Source organism: Bacillus rossius, assembly GCF_032445375.1.
Source record: "Bacillus rossius redtenbacheri isolate Brsri chromosome 9 unlocalized genomic scaffold, Brsri_v3 Brsri_v3_scf9_1, whole genome shotgun sequence".
Taxonomy (NCBI): Eukaryota; Metazoa; Arthropoda; class Insecta; order Phasmatodea; family Bacillidae; genus Bacillus; species Bacillus rossius.
The window spans coordinates 12,048,796-12,060,225 of NW_026962012.1; the positions used below are offsets into that span (position 1 = coordinate 12,048,796).

At 41.3% G+C, this 11,430-nt stretch overlaps 1 protein-coding gene across 1 annotated transcript in view; it reads left to right on the forward strand.

The window, feature by feature from the left end:
* LOC134542744 (follistatin-related protein 5-like) overlaps positions 1-9,765 on the forward strand; it is an 84,971-nt gene extending 75,206 nt beyond the window's left edge. The window contains exons 13-15 of the mRNA XM_063387242.1: positions 3,745-3,945; positions 6,802-6,948; positions 8,313-9,765. Of these exons, the coding sequence (XP_063243312.1) occupies positions 3,745-3,945; positions 6,802-6,948; positions 8,313-8,542 (578 nt within the window). The 3' untranslated portion in view covers positions 8,543-9,765. The remainder of the gene's footprint in view (positions 1-3,744; positions 3,946-6,801; positions 6,949-8,312) is intronic.
* The last annotated feature ends 1,665 nt before the right edge of the window (positions 9,766-11,430 follow it).

Genomic DNA, 11,430 nt, shown 5'->3' on the forward strand with positions numbered 1-11,430 from the left:
TATTATCTCTAGGCCCCCTTTCCATTAACTTATCATCTTTATGTGCCACTGGTATTTTCAGTGCTGTGAGACAGATACAGTTGTGACATTTTCTTCCGCAACCTTTGATTTTTACTTTAACAGCAGAGAAGTTAAAATGTGAATGATGGTGGAAACTGAGACAAAGATACTATTAAATATTTACAGCTGAATTATATACAAAGTCATGCACCAATATAGCATGGCTACAACTCAATTGGGTATACTCTGTTATGCCTATAGTTTTGCAGCACACTAAATGATTAAATGCTACAATAAAATTCATATTTACGTTAAATGGAAAGTAGATGGTGAAATAATTATTAATTGTAAATTATAATAATACAATAGTTAAAGTCATAAAATATTATAAGGGTGTAAATAAAAGGTTATAGACGCTAATTAACTACAAACAATCTATTCGGCAAAACCACTTGAACATCACTAGTGAATACTAAATAAAGGTAAATCTAAAATATTCAAATGTTCAGTGTTCTTTTGGAGTGTGCCGAATCAGTGCTACTTTAGGCACAATTTTTTTTTATTTTCTTAGTTTTACAAAATTTTAAATTTTTTTTATAACTTCAATTTTCCTCCTTCGCCCGCTGCTTTCGCCCCATCCAAACTTGTTCGGTCGAGTGTACCGGCAGGTTAGCTTGTTGAGCAGTATAGTGCTCTCACCGCCGTTTCCCACCAAATTTGCTGGGTCTAGCCGACTACAGGGCTATCATCAGCAACGGTATCCACTGGCCGTCGCGTCTCGTCACGAGTTTAGCGCTACGCGTGACGAAAGTAGCCGCCCTAAGCTTCCCATGGTCACCTCGACCCCTTCTCGGAGGTGTGCTGAAGTTTGCGGTCTCTAACACGTTTTGGTGTCCTTTTTTCAAGCTCCGCCGCACGTCCCGACGCCTGGCCGGCGAAGTCTCCCAGGGCAGGTCATTCACCGGACATACCCCCCACCCCGTCCTGGTCCACAGCGGTCATCGGCCAGCCGCGGCAATGACCAACCTCAAGGCCAAAATCCCCCCCACTTGCAAAATGGCGGCCACCAAGTGCCGCGATGGTCTCTGCGAGAGCGCACTACTGACCACCCCATCCCCACCAGGAGAAACAGTCGACCTCACACTCAGTCGATAGGTCGCCGGAGCCCTTTTTTTCTTTCGGAACCATTCGGGTTCCCTTCGGGTTTTCCGAAGCCCCTCCCCTGGACAGGCGACCAAAGACAGCTTTAATTAGGCAAGCCGGCGCCATTTTTGACGATTCGGCAGGCAGCACGCGGTAAGGGCGGATCTCTCTTCGCAGCCCGAGACAACGCGCTTCTGAAAAGTCGTGAACGGCTTTCTCTAAAGCATGTAGTTGGTTATCGACAAGGCCATGTGCCTTAGCACTCAATTTATAATTTTTTTTGCTGCCTGAAATAGTTTATTTTTTGAAATAGTTTTTTTGTCTTTACTTATTATTCTTCATGGCGACAGCAATCTTCCGCGTCGCGCATCACCTGGCCATCTCCAGGGACCGACCTAATCTACTCCACCCCGCAGCTTAGGTAAGTTATTTCGTCGCCCCACACACACCTTTTCTTTTCCGGTTCTCGTGGGCTTAACTTCGCCCAACATCAGCCGCCTGTTAACCAACCTAATTTGATGGGAATACTGGTTGCAGGCGGGGATCAAGAACTAGGATGAGAGATTCCGCTCCAAATTCAACTCCCATGCAGTTCATGAGTTAGTTCACCGAAATTCATCGCCTTCTGCAATCGGAGAATTTCTCAAGAGTGCCAGCTTTCAACATATTTTTTTTCTGAGTGGAAAAAACCATAAAATAATTTATAATTCTGAACAACCAGTTTCAGGACACTTTTATTCATTTAACGAGTAAATGTAATTTTTTTTATAATTTGTCTTATGAAGAGCCTGCGCGCTCAATATTCAATGGCCTGTAAAGTTAAGAAACCAAATGACCTTAAATTCAGTCAAATATAACCATTGTTACTTATTATAATATCTTGCCCCGGGGCCTCCCATTTGGTTTATTGTTTAACAATATTTAATGTATTAAGTATAGCAAATAAGGTCAACAATGTTCTTGGTATTTTGTTTCGGCTGTAATGCCATGGGTTATCTTCAGTAGAATAAGGTTTGTAAAGTAGAAATGACAGCAACAAAATCATTTAAGTAAATGCCAATGTAAACCAAACCAGATCTTATTAATTTCTTATCCTTGATCACGATCCACATTAACCTTATCAAGTTTTAAGGAGGTTAATCATAAATTTTGTTGTGCGTGCGCTGTGCCCCTATGGGTAATGTGTTTAGTACTGTTTCTGCCTAGGCGCTTCCACGGCCAATCTATATTCGTTCTTTAGACGAAATTTCATATTGAGCGCAGCAGCACGTTACAGGAGCATATAACCTAAACGGAATGGTCATTGTTACCTATCTAAAAGTTTGTGCAACACTCAAAATGTTATTTTTTAATTAAATATTATGTGCCTCCTATGATGATGTCAAAGCAGGACGACATCCCTTGCAAGGGCGAACTCCTTATATGCCTCTTAGCGATATTATAAAGTGCGCAGATACCTTTATGTTTTAGGTTAAAAGAATTATAAGTCAATGTGCGAAGAAAACCAGCAAACACACTGCGAAATCATGGGATAAATTCCACATATTGACCAACTCTGTATCTTTGCGCATCGAAGTGCGCAATGTTTTGCAATTTATGGCTCTAAACCATGTAACTAGCAATCACGCGCTGAAGTCCATGTAAAATATGTCCCAGACAATGTAAAAAAATAATGCTCTATCTGCATAATGCTGCGTAAACAGCCTAAAGGACAGCATTAATTACACAACAAATAACAGACAAGCCGCCTCAACTGTAGTCCAAACAATCGATACAAAGGCAAGTCTTCCGGTTTTATGCTTGTTGTTGCTAAGATCTCGGTTGGTACCTCTGAGTTTGAAGATGGTTTGGAAGGAAACCCCATGGTTCTGCATGAAGGGTACTGTTTTTAACAGCACACAGCAGTAGCCTTATGTATGACTTGTGATGTCATGAGAGTGACGATTCCAAATGGTAAATAGGTACGGTGAAGTTTCTCTCGTGCCCTTAAATGTTTTTAACGTAGAATATTAAAACGAAACAGGTTCACAGAATTATTACAACTGCCACAGGCACATAACACTTTAATTTGGCTTACATTTATCTGTAAATACCTTTTAGATAACAGTGATTTTAAATTTTCACGGTTTATTATAGAAGTAACTTTTTATGGTACAATCTGCAATAGAAATAAACATATCTTGTGCAAAGAATAGTACCATTTTAGTTTAACCATGTACAAAGCGATATCTTTTAAAATTACCTTCCTTTACGGCCGTCCAAACTGCTTGGCCTCCAGATGGGTTGTTTTTCTTACGTTTAAGATTTCTGAATATCCTTATTTTTTGCTCTTCTTCTATTTTATTTTATTCTATTTTATTACATCTCTCTGTAGACCCCTATACATGTATGTAATACAATTGGGGTATAGAGAACGTCAATAATTGCACATGTAAATTATAACAAAGATTACAAATTGACAAGTTAACAAATCATATTCACGATACAAACATGTACCTATAAGACTTGCCAAATGCTTCACAGAAGAGTGATTGAGAATGGCATGGTCCTGAAGCCGTGCTGGCTCGTCTGTGAGAGAGGGGCGTGACCGCGTGCCCGCAGACGGCTACGTGGTCATGGAGTGCGAGGAGCCCGTGACGGGCCGCCCCACGGGCCAGATCCTGCTGGACTACCTCACGGACGCCGTGGTGAGCCACAGGCCCGGGCTGTACGGCCGGCCGCACGTCTCGCCCAACAGCCGCGCCGTGGTGACCCTGGACCGCGCGCGCGACGGCGTCACGCTCGTCGTGCAGGAGGTCGTGGGTGAGTCCGTGCTCTTCCTGCAGCTCCCTTGTGCCAGAAATTAGGTAATTCGGCACGTTTTTTTAAATTGTTATTATAATTTAAAATTATTTTTGTAAACTTTATTTTCTATATAATTTGGTTACAAAGGGGTGATTTACACTTTGTTAAGCTGGTGTATTCTACGTAGTTAAACTTTGCGCCCGTGGACCGAGGCACCAATCCGATCTTTTGCTAGTCTAATGAAGACGTTAGCAGCACGTTTGACATTTCTCCCGCTTACAGTTAGGTCCGGGGCCTGTAACATTATTTCCCTGCATGAATAAAACTGCATACAGCATCTCTGGACGAGTTGTTACCATTTCTTAAAGAGACGAGCTTACCATAGCTTTTCCCATCACGCATACGTCTTAAGTTCTCTTCTCGAAAGTCACGTTAGGATGCTCGTTCCCAGCCTCGTTGCACCCCCACCCCTCCCAGCTCCCACCGGTTCTCTGAATTTAGCCCAGGATCATTGCCCTGACGTGAACCCTGCCAGGCGTTGGACGACTTCAAGGACGATTTGCCATAGAAAAAATATGTGCAACGATGGACCACACACAACATCTAGTGGCTGAAATAGTAACTTATTCTCTTGTCGCCAGCTCATGGAGCTGATGCCCATGACATCTGGTGGTGACTTTGCTAACCACCCAACTACCTTCCCCTGTAGGTCGCCAGAGAGCAGCACCGACTGCGCCATTAGCCCCAGGCTGTAGCAAACGTCTCGGGCGAGTCGATCCCTTTTTGTTTCAGACACACCTCAACAGGTAGCGCTAAAATCGGCCAGTGCTACCAACTTGAGATATCGAAGTCAGGTCCGGACGGCCTAGTCTCTCCCCCCCTCCCCCCCCCCCCCCACAACTTTGGATTGAGCATTACTTTTAATTACGAGACGCGGCTCCTCCGCTGGCACTTCGCGTCGCGATTCAAGACGGACTGGTTGAGATTATCGGCTTATCAACGAGACGCACTACAAGACTTCCATCCGGCCACAACCGACAATGTAGTCGATTAGACAAGGGATGCTATCCCTGTAAATTTCTTTAAGTAGTTTAGTCCGTCTGTACAGTACAAAGAATAGTAGTTATTTCTTTTAAATAATTTATTTTTGAAATAATGGAAACGTTCGAGCCTCCCGCGTTTTCGCGAGCTCCAGATCCGGATTGGCGACGCATCGGAAACTAGAAGCCAACTTCCCTGTCTGACAGGGTCCAAGAGCCGGATCCAGAATTAGCATTTTCACACTCTTCCTCTTCAACAAACAGGCGCCCTGGCACCATGTTGAATACTGATCTCCGGGCAGCGAACCACCGACCCCCGATGCTGCAGTATTTATGAACATTTTTTTAACATTCTTTAAATTTTTACGTTCCAAGAAATTAATCATATAAAACATCCATTCTGGACTTTAAGAATATAAACTGGGATAGTTTTAACATATTTGTATTTTTTTTATTGGTTTATGTATTTTTAATTAAACTTTTTATAATCTAATTTAGGGCCGGCCCATATTTTTTTAGTATATCTGAGAGCTCTTTAATTATGTAATTGAAATTGTATTGTAACACTTTTAATATCTGTTATAAGTTTCCTTTAATAAATAGGGAGTAATTATATTCAGACGGAATCACACCTTTTTTTTTTTGTTCATTCCTCATATCCTTGTGAAACTTAAAGATCCACCGTTACAGCAGAGTATAATGTAAACACTATTATTTATATACTTAATCTGATTTAACTACACTGGCTCAAAGTAACAAAAATGGTAATTAATGAACCAAGCTGTAAAATAAATGGTACACAGAGCCTGATCACCTGCTGTAACAAAAATGGTAGCATTAAGCGTGGTTAATTCTCGATCTGCTTTGGTTAAGATTAAAGAAAAAATACTGTAACACCCTTTCTTTCTTTCATTCACGTGAATGTACGAGGTCGATCAGTGAGTGACGAGACGCAACGATGTAGCTCAAAAACGGTTTATTTAATCAAAATAAAATTTTACCTATTTCTCAACATAATTCCCCCCCCCCCCCCCCCCCAAAAAAAACTTATACACTTGCCCCATAATTTCCTTATGTTGCATATGCCCCTGGACTAACCTTTATCTATGGCCCCTGGTCCCAGGAAAGCAGATGGCCGGGTCTTGAATTTTTTTCTTGTTGGAGAACTTGTGTGTTTCCATTCAAGGCTTTGTCTCTTCGACTCAGGATCGTAATAGTGAATCATTGTCTCATCGCACATTACAATTATTTCTATCTCAGTGGAACATTCAGCTTTCAACTGTTTACTCATTTGGAGCCTAGTTTCTTGTGGGTGTCCGTAATTTGTCCCCGTTACCCATCTAGTGCAGGTTTTCTTGTATTGCAGTTTATTTTGAATGATGTTATGGACAGTTCCAGTACATACCTACGGCTTCCTTTACTGTTGTTAATTAAACAAGTTGGTTGGTAGCTAATCACTTTTGAAACCCATTTTACTCCTTATGATGTATCTTTTCAAGCATTAGATTTATGTAAATGTGAAATAACTGAATTATTATTTGGATATTTTGAATATTGAACTTTAAATGAAGCTTAAAATTTGAGTTACCTTTACTTGTTTGGTATACTTACATAACCTGACGCTGTCCAATAACAAAAAGTATATTTATATTTCGTTGTATTACTGGTACGCAGCAACATTATGTAAGTTAGCCTAATATTTTGAATAGAGCTGTATGTATATTTGTTATATGATAGAAATTACTGTGTTTCATGAGACCCGTATTTTGATATTTGTTTGTGTAAACTGGAGATTGACGACACAGTGTTTACCTGAGTATTTTTTGGCTTACAGAGACTGGCTTGAAGTTTTTGTTTGATGTGAAGACAACGTTGAACATCAGTGATATCACATTCTACCCATCTCAGACCACCCACGGCTACGACCTGTATGCAAGCGCAACGGACAAGGAAGACATCTTGTTTCTTAATCTAGTCACAGGTAATTAAATAACTTCTCTCTTATCTGCAAAAAAAACTCTGTCCACCATTTCTACTACTAAAGATGACAGAAGTCCTGCCATTCATTTAAATACCATTAATTTCATACTTAAACATTTCACCTTTCCGTCATTACCTCTCGCCAACATCCACAAACTACTTCCAGCTTCCTACCTCGTTCTTTGCTCTCCTTCCTTCATCTTACCCTCCTCACAATTATTTGAATATCTACATCATTAATTTAGTCCACTTTATAATTTCACCTCTCTCCTTATTCCTACTTTGATGTACCTTATTTACTTCATTGCTCTTCAGTTGACTCCTTGGGTGAGTGGACAAAGTGCTCACCTTCCAACCTCAAGATGACGTGAGTGACCATGGATCAAATCTTAGTAACTGCACTCAGAATTTTATAAAATAAAATTATTACCTCATATCTGTGGTGCTACCTACCTTCCAACTTCTCAACTAACTATGATGTCATTCAAGTAAAATGGCCGACAACAGTGACAACTGCCTTCCCATTTCTCAACTAAGTCAAGATAAGGTATTAGGCGGGGGGAACGGAGAGAGGGGCTAATGGGGGAAGGGCTATTGTGTACAACTATTTATTGATAACAGATAAATAATAATAAATTGCCTGAGCCCCCAGAGGGGTATATGAGGGGAGGAGTAAGAGGTGGATGTTTGTGGTGGATTCTGAGGGAGGTAGGAGAACCATAGAAAATATGGTAAAGGGTTAAGGAGGAAGGGTTGGTGACCGTAATTATGTATCTCATTATCATATCCTTTCTTGGTCCATAACTATCCAGCTTCCCCTACTCTAACCGTATTAGGATACTGCGTGTCCCATACTTTCAGGGAACAGATTTTGGTGCCCTATTGCCCTGTTGCCAAAATTCCTCGCATGCGCAGTGCTCACATTTCCGTTGGTTTTATCCAGATGGTTAGGCGCCACGTTAGGCGCCATTAACTTGTATTCATTCAATTTCATTGTTATCGGGGGATGTAGGTACCAAATGTATTGGTGTGCCAAGTTAAACTTTATGGTAACTAAACTATCCTGGAATACATTTTGTACACTGTAATGGTCATAACAAGAAATAATTGCAAATTAAAAAGTTCTTCAGAAAACTATTATAACACAATTTAATTCATAGGACCATGCTGCTTTCAATAGGCTTTTTGCCATAACAACTGTTGTCCTTAACGTCCGCTAGAATGCGTTGGAACCAGTTTATAGCCTCGTGCAAGCGACTTACTGGGGCATGTTCTAGAACACAGCCTGTGAGTTAGGTTGTGGTGGGTGTCCGCCGTGCTTGTTCGCCGCCCTCGGAGTGCCGAGACGAGCCCGAACGTGTGCAGGCAAGGTGGAGATGATCACCGGGGTGGGCAAGGCGATGCAGCCGTCCCTGGCGCAGTGGGACGCCCCCAACCGCCCCATCGCCGCCTCGGGCATCTTCGGCCACTACATGGTGACGCCCGCCAACGAGGCGCTGTTCGTGGTGAACGGCGAGACGCGGACGGTGAACTGCGAGATCGGCGGGCTGGTGCACCCGCGCACCGTGGTCTGGGTCACCATGCAGCTGCAGTGAGCGACCTGCCACCCTCACCGACCACCCACCACGTCTCGGGCCGGCCGCCCATCGCGAAGAGCTGCACGGGGTGCCGTCACAACTGTTCACTCCTGAATGTTTGGTAGTCAGTGTACCTACTTTCCGTTACCACTTTTATTTCATACGTATTATACAAACGCGGGATATTCTTTTTAGTTTAACACGAGATCAGTCCTGGACGTGAACATGGATGTCAGATGTATTAAAATCAGAAAATGTCAGTTTTGTTGGTTCCCTGGATACAGGCATGAACCACGTGTTCGCCGTGCGCAAGAGGTGGCTGGGAGAACAAGCAGCAGCCTCAAGCCTCGCTGCTCCACGGCAAGCGGCCAGCTCTCGCATCACAAGACGGCGCGTCACGGCAAGGACTCTCGCGATCGCATCGCAGCAGGACGTGGTGCGAGCAAGGCTCCGCCATCCTTCTTCGTACAGACATTACTGTCACTTATCAAGAACGCTAGTTGGTCTTTTTTTGTCATTTTACGCTGAAATTAGTACGAGTAGCAGGTCGAAGTGGGAAAAATTTTGCATGCGTGCACATGTAAAGCAAACAAGTGTGTGTGTGTGTGTGTGATGTGTGCATGCGATGTGGAAATAAAAAAATGTCTGATACAAAACTTTAGCACTTAAGTTGTGAGCTTAAGACAATATTTTTATAAGTAACTGCATAAATGTTTGTCTGGCACTGTAACATTGTCGAGTAACATTTGGGAGGGTGGTGCCTGCCAGCTTACAGAAAGCTGAGTGGCATGACCCTAAATATTTTGCAAGTGTAGCATACATAGAAAATGTAAATAAATTAAATCTTGTGTTTTCCTTTGTGTGGCTCATGAAAGTTGACACAATGCATTTTCCAGTAAACAGAGGTAGAATATTAGTGTCACACTACCTTTTATAATGTTATTAATAACACAAATGCTATGTAATTGTTTTGACATTTTTAAACAACAGTATGCAAGATGTTTTTCTATCACAAGTGCTCTAAAGTCTAGTACAGAGGACAACATGCAGTTAAGAATTTTTGCTAGGCAGGAGAGTCACATTTGTAATTAAATTTTAAATTTTTCTATTTTAAAAACATTGTACAACATTTTAAAAATAACCAATATATTAAGTTTTTTTAAGCATTGTATAATCATTAAAAGTAGAGAGACAGTTACTGAAACTACACTATGTACAATCAATAAACATGTTTAAAGAAATATTTTTAACAAATAGCGAATCATACAGTACTCGCTAGTGATTTGTAACATATAACCTCCGTAACGAGCAAATTCATGTGTTCTCATATTGAAAAAAACACTCATAATACAAAACTCTGACACAAACTTATAATTTATAAATCTTTAAATAAATGCTGAGCAAGATAAATACATACATACAAATTGTGCTTTCAACTACATTTCTGGACGCTATCACACATAATTTCCGCTATCGCCACTAGAATTTTGTGCCAGAGCAGCTTTGTCGACTAGTGAATCATTATTTAGGAGACAGAAATTTTAAACTACATGATGAAACGGCTCCTATAAAAACGAAAAAGACTTGAGAAATACTAAACCCTGGCATTCTACCTGATTTTCGATAAGGAATTTTAGTAAAATAATGCCAATCTTGTTAAAATTATTTAAACAGATAGTACTATAAAGATTTCATTGCTTTGTGAACTTTTGTTCGTGCCATCCGACACAGATGGCAGCACCGTGTATGTTGCACATTTCCGTTCCTTGCTTGACTTATGTCACATTCACGAAATAACTTTCACCAAATGCCGTATACCGAGAGCTAAGATGATAAACATCAAGAACAAATTCTAATGACTTTGTATATAGTTTTCTGTAAGTTTACAAAAAAGATAGTGAATAATGAGTCACATCTTTCCCGTACTGCAGCACATAGTGCACATAGTGCACATAGTGTCATTGTCTCCTTGTCACTACAGTTGGCGGACATTGACACAACACTAGTTTGCCACTGGTCGAGGTGTACAAGAAGGTGTGCACATTCTTGCCCATGTGTACTAGGCTTAATGTTTGAACAGTGAACATTGGCAGTGACTGCAAGTGAAGATAATGTGATAGTCCTCTCAAAACGTTATCTGCAGTACTACTGCTCGCACTCAACATGGAAAAATACACTGCTTCACAGGATGGTGTGAGCGATCGGATAAAATCACTAGTTGACTGTATTGCGTCAAGTCACCACAAGCTATCACTCTTCTGTGTTTTCTGTGCATGCGTTTGGCTCAATGTTAGCTATGCCGAGGAGACAGAGGGACAGTATTGTGCGCTGCTACACTCTTAAAATTTACAGTAAATTTACTGACTCTTCAACGAATGATGCGACTCCAATAAACAAAGGGTTCTTCATAATTCCAGGTAACCGAACCTATGTTGTTAACTCCGTCAGACTCCATCTCGCCAGTTTTGTTGTGAACATGGTAAATTTGCTCTAGGATATGGGAAAAATATTTTGTTGTGAATTTTACAAGGTTTGGAAAATTTGTTATCATTCGAATGTAATATTTGAGTTAATGTTCAAAGTAAGTAAAATCTGTACTCGTAAATGTAAAAAACTGAAGATTACCGGGCAATGTGTAACCATTGTTCATGTAAATTGAAGGTGAAAAATGTGTAACAGTGTAGGCCTATGTTCCTCCTGAGTGCGGAAACACACTGCTAATTCAGAGGGTGGCCAAAAGGTGGCCACCTCTCCACTGGGATGGCCATCTTGTCTATTTTCACTTGAATGTGGAGAGGACGTTCGTGCGACCCTCCAGTGGCATCGTTCAAGTGATCCTTCGTCTCTCCTCTTATTCCTAACTTGACATCTGATGAGCCTCTGCTGGACTCATGTTCTCATAAAGC